A 17,621-nucleotide genomic window follows, 5' to 3' on the forward strand; every position below is an offset into this window, starting at 1 on the left:
TTATCTACTACATTTAGTTTGATATCTATAGAGGGCATCTAATAGCACCTTGTACATGATATAATACCGTCACTTCCAACCAGGGCCGTGGAAGGGTTTTCGGGGGTCATGTATAAATTTTTAAAAAGAACCCTATTTTCTAGATATATTCAATTTCGGGGCAATAATAGTGGCGTTTTCTTGACAAACGCCGCGAATAGATACATCTATAATGGCGTTTTATCAATAAAGTCGCAATAATAGTGGCGTTTTTTTTGAAAAACGTCGCAATAGGTCCAACTATGGTATTTATTAAAAAAACGCCACTATATATATACTTTTTTGGGGGCCCTGCGCGGTCGCGCAGTTTGCGCCGCCCAAGCCACGCCCTGCTTCCAACGAACATATATGATCATCGGAAAGAATGAGAGCAGACAGTCCCATTGGATTCAGCATCCGATCACGTAGCTACACAAGTATCTAATGGTAAGAATCAGAGCATCGGAAAGAATGCGTTGACGAATTATTCCACAAGCATTAAGTTTATCACGTATCACCTGATCAACGAATTCCGATACGATGTCTTGACTCGGATTCTGCATTAATTGGTTCTGCATTGATATAACTGCCGTCTCACAAGCATGGCACTTGGTACTGTCTTGAACACCAGATGAGTTGCTGCTGCTCTCCTCCACCACACTCTCAATGCCCATACTATATAAAAGTCCATTCGAGCACACCATTAGTTTACAGCTTTAAACCTAGACCGTATTAAGTGGCAACACACACAAAGACCACAGAGCCTGACCTTACACCACGAGCACCATCTGAAGTGCACAATCCAATTTGCGAGCAGATTTTCTTCGGTTGTGCCTGTAGGGAAAGAATGGGGGGAAAACCAGTCATTAGAAGTGAAGTAATTATACAACCTGAAAACCAATCACGCTGATGAAGTTTACAAGATGCAAGTTTATATGCAAATTTACATTCAGAGTAAAACTAGAATTCCCCTCAGCTGAAAGTAAATCGATGATGGTTTTCCCGTGTTGTTGAACCACGGCCTTGCACTCCAGACTGACCACTCTGCTGGCACCGGTTTCACGGTTTATCTCATCTATAACAGTCTGCACCAAGACAAATAGATTAGTCTGGGATCGCATCAATAACCATGTTAACAAAGACGAAAGGACCATGTTGTTGGTTCCGCATTATGGCTTACCTTTGGACCAACAATCCAAACAGCTCCAGAATCTATATTTGCCGCACAGCTCCAGAATCTATATTTTCCGCACAGCTCCCTGGACAGTATCCTGAAAACATGTCATGAGCATCAAGTACTTAATTTAGAAACATAACAGTTCGATTGCCGTTCATGAGAATGTCATCCATATCAAACTATCAAAATGAAAAAGTTAATTTAGAAAAATAAGAAACACAACAATATATAAAACATTTATCTACACATGAAAACTTAAGTTGGAAAGGCCAACCTGCCAGAAGCCTGTTTTTGTTACAGGGACATATGTGTGCTTGCCCTTGTAATGGTTTGGATCACTCCCAGCAAACACAACTTCACCACCCGATTCTTCCTCGAAATTGCGGTTAAGCGACAATGAAATTATTGGGTACTTCATAAGACCTTGAAAGAACATGTTGTACCCGTGAAACAAACAAGTGGTCCAAGATAAGCTCATATCATTAAGAAGTAAATTGAAGTTTAAATGCAAACATACCACACTGGCAGAGCAAGGCCGGATGAATTCTCCCAAACCCCAAGTCCAAATACCCCATCAGCCCTGCCCGTACCAACCGAAACACTTGGTCCAGAAGCACCAACAAATTCCTGGTAAATAAAACAATTAATAGGCTACCTAATTTAAAGTTTCAAACTACTATATCATGGGAAAATGAGAGTGAAGATGACTAGCTCCACTTACCTGATCTTTCACAACCCAGTCCCCGACTTGAACATTGTCGTAACTAAAGAAGCCATATATTGGAGCATTGACATAGTAAACAACAACAGGTTCGTCTGCATCAAATATGACAGTACAACTATATTTTTTTTTATCATCCATGGGAAATAGACACCATATTTCAATTTACCCAGTAAGCCTATTAACAACTGGTTGCATAAAAGACCTAGAGCAATTTCAATAATAATAGGCCAGAAAAGCATGCAGTATGTTCTGAGTTACCATCTTCGGACTTAAGTTAATCGACCTAGCTGTATGAACTTGAAGAATGTCAGAAGCATCCATCATTATTTTGAAAGTAAAAATTTCACATGTTACTATACAAATGAACATGACCAGGAACTTAAGATTGTTCTTATGTCCTGAAAATAAAGAAGAACAAGTTTATATATAAATTACGAGTGCAATAAAAAGAGAAGACATGCCACTCTTCTTATATGTTATCGACTGACTTGCCTCGTACTTGGAATGGATGTAACATGAAAACTACACCATAATGTAAGAGCATAAATCAGTACCTTTGAAATAAGTTTGCTTTCCCAATTATCAAGGCAAACAGTTTTTCACTACACATCCATGGTAAACATAAATGCAGGGGCTCACCGAGTCACGCTTGATGGTACAAACAAATTTGAGATGCCAGTGTCAAATACCACTTTGAACTTCTGTGGTGGAGTTCCTATAGCAATCTCACCATTGTAATCAACAAGCTTGTATTTCGTCAAGGCAACAGCATCCATCTCCTCAGAGGGTCCAAGCAGGTTGTTCGGATCCAATTTCATCTTTTTCAGCCCAATCCGAACCAACCCGTCACTCGATGCAGTTACAACATAAAACGAAAGGGAAGAGATAAACAGCGGACAGCACAACCACATTGAAAATCGTTGCCATATTAGCAGCCTATATAGCCAAGTTGTCACTCAGTTGTTAGATAACCCACTGAAGGGCATACAAAGAGATATATGCAGTATGCATGTATGAAGGAATGCTAATATCAACACCATCTTCCATAACATTGAACCCAAGAAGTCATAAATTCCTGAAGACCTTTAAAACTTTAATTTTTAAACGAGACTTCATAGTAACGAGGGGTTAAAAGTTTAATGATCAAATTGCAACAAATAAACTTTAAGTGACCAAAAGATTTTTTTTTTCAAAACTGATGATAAAAAGCTAAACAAAGTTGAAACAAATGTGACAATACTATGTGGGTTTGAGCATTACCAACATAATGAACGAACACAAATGAAAAATTTTGTTGGTTTAATTGTTAATGTGTATTAGTTTACTCGCTTTAAATTAATGGGAGGGAACCAGAGTCCCGAGAAACAAACATAACGGAACCGAAAGTTTAGCTTACCTGAAACTTCCTCACCATACCCGACAATACCAGCCGGCGTTTAAGCTTATGATCCATATTATATTGAGTGTTGGCATTTTTTTGGCGTTATTACTTTAAAAACCTCTCAATTTTTTTTTTTTGGAACAATACCCTCAAATCATATTTGTTTGAAAAATACCTCCAAACTACACATGTAGGACTACTTCGCGTCCTAAGAAAAGCGAGTATAGGCCTTGCGTTATACAAGGCGCAAGTTTCTTCCAACGTGGATACGCTTTTTAGAGAATTCAATTTAATATTTCAATTAATGACATCGCGTTACACAAAACGCGAGGTCCCCGAGATATTGAAACGTCCCGAGATGGTAAATATTGTGAGGTATTTAACATACCTCACGTTATACTAAACGCGAGGTATGTAGTTTTCTAGCCTAAATCGCAAGTTATAGGCATGTTTGAGGGGTATTTTTGGATATTTAATCTAAATTTTTTTCGTAATTTATAAGATTAGAGTCGTAATATTGGAATTTATCTTTCAGTAGAAGTCAATATCGAGACATACGAAATATTGTAAGCGAGTTAAAAATGGCGTTGAAAATTGTTCGAAAGGAAGAAAATGCTAAAAATGGTTTGATAGGCATATTCGAGGGGTTTTTCCGAGTAGTTAATATGAAAATTTTCATAATTTATAAGATTATAGGCGTAGTATTGTAACTTATCTTTCAATTCAAGGTAATACTGGCACATACGAGACATTGTAAGTGGGGTAAAAATCGCGTTAAAAATGGTTCAAAAGTATGGTTTTCTACATCATGAAGAAGCTAACATGGCTTGATAGGCATGTTCGAGACGAAGTAAAAATCATATTGTTGAATGATAACTTAAACAAATTAATAATTAAAACTTATTAATAATTTAAACAAATTTTAACATTATATTCGATTGGATGATATATTTAAAACATAAAAAATGTCTTAGTTTAAAACAAATTAATCGATACGAGGGTGTGATCGATTAGGACATTTGTTCTTCGTGTGTCCGGGATTCCTACAAATATTTTATAGCTTTGGTTGTCCAGTTTTTCTCGATATTTGGCCAAATCCTTATCACAGTAAATCCTTGTTGATCATGGACGACCCTTTTTTCGCGTCGTAGTGCAAAATCTAACCGTATTGTAGGTTCATCGTCAAATTCATCTGGATCCCTTTCATTTCCAATGGGAGAAAACTCGTACTAATACACATTGAATATGGTTTCAAGTAAGTATACATGATCAACAAATTGTATGTAGTAAATCAGTATAAAAGAACAAGCAACATTGACGTGTGAACACGAGTATTTGAATGTTTGGAATACTCTGTAGTCGTAGGTTATGTCACGTAGAATAATGACATATGCATTGTGTTGTATGCCTTCCAATGGCCTCGAATATTTTGAAACAATTTATTTTATTCGCGATAGACACATGTCACATTCATCGCGTTTGAGTGCTGCAGAAAGGTTTGTAAATTTGTGTGGAGGTCTTGGTGGATTATGTGGCCACCTGCAATCTAGTCAATTGATTGTTTTCCCAAGGTTATAAACAGGGTTTACAACCGATAATATGTCAATTTGATAACGGAAGTGATAGGCAAATGTCACACTCCCTTCATTGATAAATTGATCGCATAAGTCAAGTTCGTTACCATGTGACCATATCGTCTACCCCATCAAATGATCGAAGTCATTTCTCCCTCGAAATTTTAGCAAGGTAGTTGTAGCCTTGTTGATTCTTGTGTCTCAATTCTTGAAACAGCTCATCAACCTCGCGTACGGAATGTAAGTGGCCCATTCATTAAAAATGTAACAGTTAATTATAAATAATAAATGAAAAGATACATGAAACCCAAAAGAGTGGAAGACGTACACATTCAAAGCACCATTACATGTTCATTTTCGTTCTGAAACTTATACAAATTATTTGCAACAATATGACGTAAATAGTACTGGTGATAAATATAGGGAGGTTGCCAAGACGGTCTCATATGCTCAATTATATATCTGATCCATGTGCCTCTGTAAAAAATAAGACATATCCCACCAGAACGCTCACGTAAAACATGTGATAGAACATATTTACACAAGTACGTAAGGAAGAATTCCCAAAAGTCGATGTCTTCCTTTTTACTATTGTGAAGGAGATGAGAATAGTTTTCCTATTGACGTCTTGTGCAACCGCCAACAACAGTATTTGTGTGTATCTATCATACAATCAAGTATTATCGATATGAACCATCAGTTTGCAATGGCATAATGCATTATCACACTACAGATATGTCCAAAATAGCATGTGGAATTGACACATACCTTATATGACATGATCATTTTCGTACAACCTCACAATTTCCAATTTCACAACTGTTTCCGATATGTATTTCTTTATCAATTTTAACCATGGTCACAACTCTTTGTATGATTCTTCCCATTGACCATACACTTTTTGTTGAGCCTGATACCTAGTATAACATGCGTTATGATAGTTAATTGTGTAGTTGTATTGAGATGTAATTACAGCAATACAACTGGAAACTATTATACGTGGATTTGCTTTGACCAGTGGTAAAAAGGCATCACAAAGCATGTGAACATATAAGTTTGGATGTTCCTAAGTGAGCATGTTGGCAGTTCATGTATGAGGTTAGTCGTATTTTGTCAGCTTCCATTGGTTGTTCATCTCTTCAAGCGTGATACACGAACTCTCCAATTACATCCATCGTACTTGTATACACATTTAGCCATGTAATTGTCCGCGTCTATTTTTTACATAGTCGATATAATTGAGCGACTTATATTATAGTTCTTAATGGAAGCCACAACAAGTTTTTTTTTGTTCTGAACATCAATCCAATATAGAACTCACCATCACCATGTTGGTTGTATTGATCAAGTTTTGGGAGTTATGAAAATTTTGGAGTTTTAAAAGGTTTCATATCAACCATTGTGAAGTGGGATGGTGACTGGTAATAAGAAACATGAGGCACACCATGTGGAATGTCATCATCATTCTCTCCCACCGGCAGATCAAGGTCATTCGGTTCTTCATTGAATGGGCCTATCTCCTCACCATCGGGGTCGAACTCCCTTATCGATTCTTTGTAAAAAAATATCATTCTCAAATCGGAATAGTTTGGGGTCGTCCACTACAAAGATAACAAGAGTAGTATTTGTGCATCGATCATGAGACCGCTCACGAACCGTACTACCAAGATCAAAGTCGACAGCACCAACACAAAAATGTCTCCCCATAGATATTGAGAAATTATTGAATGGGTTAAATACTTCATATTCTTGCAACCTCATTTCATGCTGAAAAGATGATGCATCTACACTAATATTGTATGTATTATATGTTGCACTTGCAATGGTGGCAGATTCAGGTCAAAGTCCAAGCTAACTATGCAAGAATACCTTGGCATCGAAGACGATGATACACCCAAGTCATTGTCCCAACTTTTTGTACTGAATAAGTTGAAGTCGTTACATAAATTAGCTGTCGGACTATGAACATTAGGATCAAAGTGAAAATCTGCCCGTCTCCATTTTGCATATAGCTTAAGGGGCCCTCCAAATGAATATTGCATGCGACAATCGAGCATCATGTCCACATCATAATCGTCCTCAATGTTGTATATTGAGTAGGTTAGTGGTTCCAACAATGTCGGTAGTTGATACTTCAACGGTTCAAGTTTTTTCCCGCGACCATGTGGAACATTTTTCTTGACTTCTTTCATCAACTTCTTATACGTTAATTTCTTCGACAATGTTATCGTCACATTATGTGCAGACTGAAAGACAATGTCGAGAGATGCATCGCGCATCATTTTTCCATCATAGTATACCAAAGTAGTAACACTTCCTATTATCGGACATGTTTTGAAAATATCTACAATCATACAAAAAGAAGAACAAATAAGAGAGAAATTGTAATGAATTCAAACTATGTAATAATCGAGAAGCATCAAATAAACTTACAATTAAAATAAATGTTGATCAATTCCCTTACGATTAAAATATCTATGATTAAAACAATTTTGTATGGTTCGTTTGTTTATATTTATTTGCTTGAAATAAGGATTCGAATGTAAGTCTCGTTTTTTCCCAAAAGAATATATTATTGACGTGATTTAAAAGGGACATGTGCCTGTAAAGATTCTTGAGGTGAAGTGGCAAGCAACTCATGTTTTGCAGAATGTGAATTCTACAAGGATTCCTAATGTGGCGGCAGTTGATTTTACGTGGCAGTTTAATGTGAAATGAAATGGACATTGTGTTGTACATGGCGTGAGTTCAAAACCACGTCACATCGAGGTTCTTGGCTATTTAAATTTCTTTTTGCTCCATCGAACCTAACCATCTCCGCTAGGCCTTTAAATAAACCGAAAGAACATGAATGGGGTATATTCATGTTCATTCGTTTAACTTTAACTGAACAAATGAACGAACACGAACATAAACGAACACAAAATTTCTTGTTCGTGTTTGTTTGTTAAGGAATGTAGCGTGTTCATGTTCGTTCATTTAAATGATAAAAGAACACAAATTAACGAACATAAACGAACGGATATAAATGAACATAAACTAACACAATAAACAAACGTAAACGAACATAAACAAATGAATGTAAACGAACATAAATGAACACAATAAATGAACATAAAATAACATAAACGAACCTGCATAAACATAACAAATGAACATAATCAAACACAATAAATGAACGTAAACAACAACAATAACCACATAAAATTCATTATTCATTAATGTAACATACAGCTTCATAGTTAAAATTAGTTGGGTTTTAAATTGGTATGTTTTATATTTTCTTTAATTAATTTAAGTTTAAAGTTATTTGTGTTTTAAAATATTAATGATTGAGTTCTAATATTTTAAATGGGTATGGAGATTGGATTGAATATAAAAGAACAAATACAGACATAAATGAACAAACATAAATAAAGAACATACACGGACATCAATGGACGAACATAAACGAACATAAAAGGACATCAATGGACGAACATAAACAAACGGATTACCGAACGTTCATGAACGTAAATGAACAAATGAGACCTTTGTTCGTTTTCGTTCGTTTTCGTTCATTTAATTAAACTAACATAAAATATTGTTCATGTTCATTCGTTTAATAAATAAATGAATATAAATGGACTTCCCACCGAATGGTTCGCTGAACGTTCGGTTCGTTTACAGGCTTAATCTCCGCTAAGATAGGCACCATAAGTGCCTCTACAACATCGGATATATTCGATATCGTTCTTCGTGGTTAAGACGAATCTGCACGATGCGAGGTTTTTGCCTACTTCTCAAAAAACTTTTGAGCTTTTTTTAGGTTCTCATATCACATTGTGCAAGGCATCCTGATACATACATCACAAGACTCACATCAAAGAAAGATAGACTAACGATTATAATTAATCCACATGACCAAGTCTTGGAAAAGAAGAATAGAATATCAAAATACTTGTGACTCCATTTTGAATGGGATCCTGATGTTTTTTGGATGACATGTCTTCTAAAGTAACAACTTGTTGTCTCTTATCTTTCCAACAGTTCTTGAATCACCTTAATCCGATATTAGAAACTCAAAATATGTCCATTTTAGTGAAGATAGCACATGTAGAAAATCTTATACGTGATTTTGTAAATATTACGAATTTTCAATATATTTTCATTGATTATTTGTAATATAATTTGATATAGGATGATGCATTATCTTTTAGGATTAGATTTATTGTTTTATTAGAAATTAAGATAAATTTAAAACAATTATCTTTAGTTTATTGCTATTAGGATATCTTTTATTTATTATTTTAATACATAGTTATATTACAACAAAGATCCTCCCACACCTCAACTACATTATCCATCTTCCATAACTCCATCATTATCTTCTTCATTCAAATCCTTTCTCTTTCTTCATCGTATCTAGAGCTTTCTAGGTTTGATTCCTCAACAATAACAACAATCATTCATTCGCTTTCGCATCTCTATCAATTGGTATCAAATTTGGGACGATTCTTCAAAAAAAAAATCAAGTGAATTTGCTTCTCCTTGCATGCCTACTTCATCAAGGTACCCTAACAGAGCTAGTTTGCGAATTTTCTTCGTTTTTAGGTTAAATTTGTAATTTTTTTAATTTATTTTCAATTTCTTCGTGACAGTTTGTTGTTTTCATTAAAAATAAGAGAGAAAAATAAACAATTGAAAGATAAGTTGCAATACTATCCTCTAAGCTCAAACATTACACAAATGGTTTTATTAACTTCCTGAAAATACTCAGCGAACATGTCTATCAATCCATTTTAGCTTGTTCTTCATGTACAAACAAGTTTTGGTACCATTTTGAACGTGATTTTTACCCCGCTTATAATGTCTCGTGTATGTTGATATTAGACTAAACTGAAAGATAAGATCAAAGATTATGCACTAATCTTATAAATTACAAAAAATTTACAATTTACGACTCGGGAGAACGCCTTCAATTTAAATTCAACCAGCGAGGTCAATTCTGTCACGTTGGATTTTATTCGATTCAAATTCAACGTACCTCACATCCTGTGTAATGTGAGTTCCTATCTGACACGTTGGATATTATTCAATTTAAAGCGCTGTTTCTTTTCTATGTATCTCGCGTCCTGAAAAACGCGAGTTAGATCGATTCCTCGCTTCGAGACGGGTGCGATGACTGTTATAACTAGGGGCTCATTTTGGAAGGTTTCCTAGACATATTTCAAAGAAAAATGGCAAAGAAAATGTGTTTTAATATTATAGAGTTATTCCCAAGAGAAGTGTTATAAAAAATTCTTGTGTATGTAGCTTCTAATTCTATATTTTATTTTATAAACACGCAGTTGAGTTGCAAGACTTTTCATGAAGTTATATCACAATTACATTTTTCAAAATGTTTCAATGAAAAAATTTGATGTCATACCGTGGAATCAAGCCGAGAAAACATTTCATGAAAGATGTCTTGCTGGTAATAATCATGAAGTTTTATATAGAGACGACATGAATAATCATTTTAGTAGAAGGAACTCGGAGTTCGATCTGCATTGTTTGAAGAAAACAACCAATAAAGGAAATATCAATATCATATATGTCTATGGTCTTATTCTAAATTGTTCTAGGGGTGAATTAAGAGATGAAGGACTTCGAATCATGAAAGCTCTCGACATCACCAATTCTAAGAAAATATATTTAGAAGTTATTCATTCGGAGATGGATCTGATTTTAGGCTTAATGTCGTGGACTCGTCACAACATTGCCTTCCCAGAACAAATTGAAGCCTGCAATTGTCCTAACAATTGTCCACATAATTCATACCACCAAGTTTGGCAAATGGACTATAACAATCTATGTAGTTGTTATGATTCTTGTTTGTGGAATCATGAAACAATTTTATTTTGTAACATTTTACATAGATATTGAATTTTAATTTTAATTAGTATTATCTATTTATAACAATATAGTTTTTCTGTTATTTTATTTTATATTATATAATAAAAATATAATGATTAAGTTAAATTCGAAAAGGATCAATGACCTCGCGTTTCGCAAACAACGACGTTCATCCAAAAGACGCGATATTTGAAATTTCTCGAGACATTTCAATATCTCGGGGACCTCATGTTTTGTGTCACGCGAGATCATTAATTAAAAATATTAAATTATATTCTCTGGAAAAATGTATCCATGTTGGAGGAAACTCAGGTTCGTATAACGCGAGTCATTTATTCATTTTTCTTACGACTCGAGGTAATTTTATGTATGCAATTTGACGGCTTTTTTTTTAAGAAATATGGTTTGAGGTACTGTTTAAAAAATAATTTTGGGGTTTCTTTTAAAAGTAATAACACCCATTTTTGTGGGTGTTGATAAGGCGTTGATTGATACGGGGGCGCCCAATTTTCCATTTAGAAAGTAATGGTTATTTTCAGACATTTAATTTTGAGGGCAGTTGCCATTGCACATTGATTTTGAGGACCACTTTTCAAATTGCAGCATACTAATCATTACTTGCTTATTTTGTGACCAAACATCAAAGTTTTTTTATGGAAAATTTTCTATAAATATGTACAACTTCAGAAAATTATACCGTCATTTAACTCGTTTAATTGCTTAGAAGATTCTATTGTTTAAATCTCAAAAACCCTATTTTTTAAAATTATAAAAAGTCTCAAATTTCTTAAAATTATTGGATCCTAATCCTAATATTCCGTTCCGACCATAATCCCCATTATCGACGTAGTCTCTATCATTTTCCTAGTCATATGTTATCATAGTTGTCGTTGATTCTCCTAGTCATAGTTGTCGTTGATTGACCGTCAAAATCGTGAAAATCGTGTAAGAACATGATTTTCATCCTAGAATTCAAATGGTATAAAAATGTCAATTCGTCGAAATCGTGATTTTCATCCAAGAGTTCGAATGATATAAAACTTCAATTCATCGTCGATCGATCACAATTTCATAGAAGTTTTGGGCGTTGGAGGCGAGGGCGGATGAAACTTCGTCAATAGCAAAGAACGACGACCAATGTAAGTTTGAGGATTGAAATGAATATTTTCAAAGTTTTAAAGTTATTTCAAAATTTATATCTTTTTTAAATAAAATTTTAAATTTTAAAATTTTAAATCAATTTTTTAAAATTACTAGTATATAACTCATATCACTTAACTAAAAGAATTAACGGAAGAAATTAATGTCGTAATTAATGTTTACAACATTAGATACTAATATCACTCAAAAAATAATTTAAACTATTCATTATAAACACTATAATCTAAACATTTATTTTATAATTAAGTATTAAATTAATTATATTATATATATTTAGTAAAAATATTAGAAATTTGATTACTCGAATTGACTCAATCTCTATAAATTAAGTCAGATGGAACCCGTCAAAGTCGAGTCAAAATCCTTTCCCTACTAAAATCTAAAATCCAAGGATTATAAACTAATTAATAAGATAATAATCAGAAAGAAACGGATATGGAAACCCATTGATAAAACACAAGCAGAAAATCCATCTTTTAAACATGCAGAGCAGCGACATAAATATCTACAAGCAGCACAGCACTATCTTATAGACTAAACATCAATTTTCCAACCATCTTTATATAGTTGTACATAACACAGGGATGGATGGATGGATATTAAAAACTCGGATCTCCTATCCTTGATCATCGGTATTTTTACGCTGTCTCGGCGAAGCCGACTCTCAGTTTCCCGAAATCGAAGACGGTGTGGTAGCGGCCCATGAAAACATCTCCCAAAATCCTGCATCAAACAGAGAGATAACACAAAATAATATGAAAACGGTTCTAATGAATTGTTAGAATATGTAAGATCATTATTTGATACATTCAAACCGCGTACCAGAGAGGCCCACGAGGAGGAGGAACGTCCAAGGCAGTAAAGCCGCTGATGCACTGAGCTCGAGGACCTTCACCGATCTTGAGAATATACTGGTTACACCACCCAAGGTATTATAATTTCATGAGCATAAAATGAACATTCAAACAACAGATGAAGCCGTCCGGAATAAGGATGTGTTTTACCTCTTCTGGGGCAAGGTCAAAAACTTTGTTGCCGATGGTGAAGGAAACTGTGGGCATGGAATGAAAGACTTCCGCAGTCGACATCAGATTCTCCCATATCATTTGGCACCCGATCGCATAGCTACACAAGTTTGGAATGGTAAGTACCAGAGCATTGGAAAGAGTGCATTCGCGAATTATTCAACAAGCATCGAGTCTATCAAATATCACCTGATTGACATGATTCAATACAAGGTTTCGACTCTGATTCTGCCTTACTTGGTTCTGCATCCAAACAACTGCCATCTCACAAGAAGAGCACATGCCGCTGTCTTGAACTCCAGATGATTTGCTGTTGCTCTCTTCCACCACACTCTCAATGCCCATGCTATATAAAAAAACATTTGAGCACCATTCGTTTACTGCTTTAAACAAAGTAACAACTGTACATAAAGACAACAGAGCCTGACCTTACACCATGTGCACCATCAAAAGTGCACAATCCAATTTGCTAGCAGATTTTCTTTGGTTGTGCCTGTAGGGAAAGAATATGGAAACCAGTCATTAGAAGTGAAGTACCAAATAGAACTCGAAACCAATCACACAACTGATGTTTACAAGTTATGGATACAAGATGCAACTTTATATGAGAATTTACACTCAGAATAAAACTAGAATTCACCTCAGCTAAAAGTAAATCGATGATGGTTTGCCCATGTTGTTGAACCACGGCCTTGCACTCCTGACTAACCACCCCGGTGGCACCAATTTCATGGTTAATCATGGCTATTACAGGCTGAACCACAAAAAGAAAGCCGGGAATAACATCAATAACCATGTTAGCAAAGACGAAAGAGCATAAATCAGCACTAAGAAAGCTTCCCTCAAGTGATTATTCTAAATCATTTAACAGCAATGCTACATCATGTTTTAACATATATCTTTGGACACCATTAGCCCAGATCGAAATGATTTGAAGCCAAATAGCTAAATCTGTTGAACGAGAGACTGGTTAAAGATCCAAGAACCAAGCATTATGGCTTACCGTTGGACCGGCAATCAAAGAAGTTCCAGAATCTGCAATTGCCGCACAGCCCTCAGCACAATATCCTGAATAGCATATGCCAATTAGAGCCACAAATATCAATAAAAGAAATGTTGTTGCTTGAAAAAAAAGTGAAGATGAGCATCAAGTGCTAATTAAATCCCACTGTTAAAGTACAATAAGCACCGGAAGAAACATACCAGTTGGTTTGTCGCCAATAAGAACATCACCCATATCAAACTGCCAAAATGAAAAGTTAGTTTAGAAAAACGAAAAAGACAAAACCATAAAAAAGAATTTATCTAAACATAAAAATTTAAGTTTGAAAGGCCAGCCTGCCAGTAGCCTCTTTGTGTTACAGGAACATAAGTGTGCTTGCCCTTGTAATGGTTTGGATCAACACCACCAAAAACAATTTCACCACCCACTTCTTCCTCTACATTGCGGTTAAGCCAAAATGAAAATACTGGGTCCTTGATAAGACCTTGTTTGATCATGTTGTACCTGTAAAACAAACAAGTAGTCCAACATAAGCTCATAACATTAAGAAAAATCTTAAATAGCCAATAAAAGTAAAAATGCAAACATACCACACTGGGACAGCATTCCCAACTGAAATCTCCTTAAACCCAAGTCCTAATATCCCATCAAATTTGGCCACAAAAAATGTAATACCTGGCTCCTTGGTAGCCTCAATAAATTCCTGGTAAAGAAAATAATTAATAGGTCGCCTCATTTAAAGTTTCAAACTACTATATCGTGGGCAAATGAAAGTGAAGACAATTAACTCCACTTACTTGATCTTCCACAACTAAATCACCGATTTGAACATTGTCATAACTAAAGAAACCAGAAATTGCACCAGTTCCATACTGAATAGCAGCAGATTTCCCTGCATTAATAAAAAATATTATTTTAGCATCCATGAGAAATAGACACCATAATTCAAGTTACAAAGAAAATTAGAAACTGGTTACATAAAGGCCCAGTGCAATTTCATTAATAATACGCCAGAAAAGCATGCATAATGTTCTGAGCTGTAGAAAACCATAACCATCTTCCGACTTAATTCAATCCTATCAATAATTGACCTAGAAGTTGTTAGTATACGTCTTAGGGGGAAACCTATTAATAGACTAAATTGCACTAATTTTTCCCTTTGTAATGCTTGGGGAATTGTATAACCAAAACCAATCACTGGTTTTTTTGTATCTTGTTCATTTTGTTCAGTCTGCTGATTGGTTTTGGTTGTAGCATAACTTTGCTATTTTGGGTAACAAAATTCTGGTTTATCCAAAAAAAAGAAAATGACTAGGAACTTAAGATTGTTCTTATGTCATTAAAACAAATAAGAACAAGTTCATATATAAATTATGAGTGCAATAAAAAGAGAAGACATACCATTCTTCTTATATGTTTTCGACACACTTGCCTTGTACTTGGAATGTAAATAACATGCAGCCTACACCACAATGTAAGAACATAAATCCTTTACTCCGAAATAAGTTTGCTTTCCCAACTATCAAGGCAAACGGTTTCTTCACCTACACATCCATAGTAAAAACAAATGCGGGGGCTCACCGAGAAATGGCACTTAGTTGATGGTACCCACAAATTTGAGCTGCCAGTGTCAAATATCACTGTGAATTTCTGTGGTGGAGTTCCTATAGCAACCTCACCGTAGTACTGAGCATCCATGTAGTTCTTCAAAGCAACAATATCCACCTCCTCAAATTCTCCAAGATTATTACGGAAGCCATACTTGTTCATAGATGCAATAAGAGCCTCTCGATACTTGGACTCCAGTCGAGAAGCAAGCCGGTTCTTTGGATCCAATTTCATCTTTTTCAGCCCAATTCTAATCAACCCATCACTTGATGCAGTTACGACATACAACGAAAGGGAGGAGAAAAACAGCGACAGCAAAACCAAATTGAAAGTCGTTCCCATATTAACCTATGTAGCCACATCGACACTTAGTTGACAGATAAGCGATAACCCACAGAAGGAAATAGAACGAGATACATGCAGTATACATGTATCAGAGGAATGCTAAGAACACCATCATCTTCCATAACATTGAACCCGACAAGTCATAAATTCCTAAAGACCTTTAGGCCTTTAAAATATTTTAAATATTTTATTGTTTTCCGCTTCCCTTAGTTCCCTACATGGTTACATATATATCATTTTCAATTTTAAACTGCTATCAAGAAGAAACAAAGTTCAACAACTATTCAGTCCTTCAAAATTCATATTAAATCCTAATATCCGGCCAGCTCAATAAATTTCAGTCCTCATTTCATTTCATACTTGATATCAACTCAATCAGTTTGTTTCATCAAGCAAGAACTAAACAGTTGGCAAATAAACCTTTAATGCAAATTTCATATTCAACGGGGAGAAAAAAAAAAGTAAGAAGGCAGTTACAAGCTAAAACGAAAAAAAATCAGATAATTTTCAAGAAAAATCGTGAAGGTTCACAACTTCACATCGCACTAACTATCCACAAAAATATATAAGCATATAACAGTAATTATCAACAAAAAGACTCAAAAAATGCGAAAACTAAAGAAGAAAAATAGAGGAACATATAGAACACTGCTCACGGCTTAGACAAGAGCGAACAAAGAGAAAGGTAAGGACGATCAGTTGAAGAAGAAAGGAATCAGAAAGAGCGAATATATAATGGGAGAGAGCCTGAAAGTTTAGATACCTGTCACTTCCTAAACTCGGTAGGGTCCAACTCACCTTACTCGAGAATACCAACCATCTCAACCGTTGATCTTCACCGGTGCTGTCACTTTAATGGTCCGATAAGCATAGTATGATACCTAGGCACACGATTTTCCATATTAGTAACAATGATGTCCAGCGGGGGGGGAGTGATTCCATGCTTTGCGTTGGCGTTTGCAGTTGCCGTTGACGAAGAAAATGGACGGTTGTTATGGTGCAGTGGATTCGGAGCGTTGATTTCGCGGATTAAACGGAAACGAGTACGTGGAGTTCCATGAGATTCCGTTGACATGAGCGTATTTCTCCGTTTATTGTTATGAAACGATTGCGTTTTGGCGCTTTTTTTTTATATTTAAGAGCCCATAAGGTTTTGAGATTCGGCCTTCACGGCCCACCCTCAGTTGGACCATTAGAGTTTCCTATTAACCGAATCCATTTCCCGAACTGCCAAATGTCACTTTTACCTTTTTTTCTATTTTATAAAAGAATTTGAATTTTTTAGTTTCAAATTAGTTTTTTTATCTAAAATTTAATATTGAATTAATATTTATCTAAAATTATTAGATCACGTTCAAATTTAAATACATTTATTAATATATTATGTCATCAAACTAACACAACTAATTAAATAAAATAAAACTGATCAAAAATAAAAAAGACTCGAACATATTTTTCAAAATTATTAACTAAAATAAGATAAAGTGAACAAAAAAATCCTAGTATAATTTGCCTTTAAACATGTTAATTACTATTTGTTAAAATATTGGCGAACTTCCTTCAAATTTTTATAATTCAATTTTGATCGTTTATCAAAAATTTTAAGAGAAAATAACCTCAGTAACCGAAAATACCTTATAATATACGATATTAACCAACTTTTTTTGGATTTACCAAAATGACCAACAAATTCGCAACGCGAACTCCAATTTCGCAACCCAGTTTCCA

At 34.9% G+C, this 17,621-nt stretch overlaps 1 protein-coding gene and 1 pseudogene across 1 annotated transcript; both read right to left on the reverse strand.

The window, feature by feature from the left end:
- Nucleotides 1–428: 428 nt before the first annotated feature.
- LOC120174805 (aspartic proteinase A1-like) lies at nucleotides 429–7,156 on the reverse strand. The gene is made up of 11 exons (XM_039181546.1): nucleotides 6,744–7,156; nucleotides 2,567–2,855; nucleotides 2,381–2,441; nucleotides 1,917–2,011; nucleotides 1,714–1,822; nucleotides 1,470–1,639; nucleotides 1,331–1,374; nucleotides 1,199–1,289; nucleotides 966–1,103; nucleotides 788–852; nucleotides 429–693 (listed from the first exon to the last, which is right to left on the reverse strand). The coding sequence occupies exons 1-11, from the start codon at nucleotides 7,154–7,156 to the stop codon at nucleotides 429–431; spliced, it is 1,740 nt and encodes a 579-aa protein (XP_039037477.1).
- A 5,359-nt stretch (nucleotides 7,157–12,515) lies between these two features.
- LOC120174799 lies at nucleotides 12,516–16,605 on the reverse strand (annotated as a pseudogene).
- Nucleotides 16,606–17,621: the final 1,016 nt, after the last annotated feature.

Source organism: Hibiscus syriacus, unplaced genomic scaffold (assembly GCF_006381635.1).
Source record: "Hibiscus syriacus cultivar Baekdansim isolate YM2019G1 unplaced genomic scaffold, ASM638163v2 tig00112124_pilon, whole genome shotgun sequence".
Lineage (NCBI taxonomy): Eukaryota > Viridiplantae > Streptophyta > Magnoliopsida > Malvales > Malvaceae > Hibiscus > Hibiscus syriacus.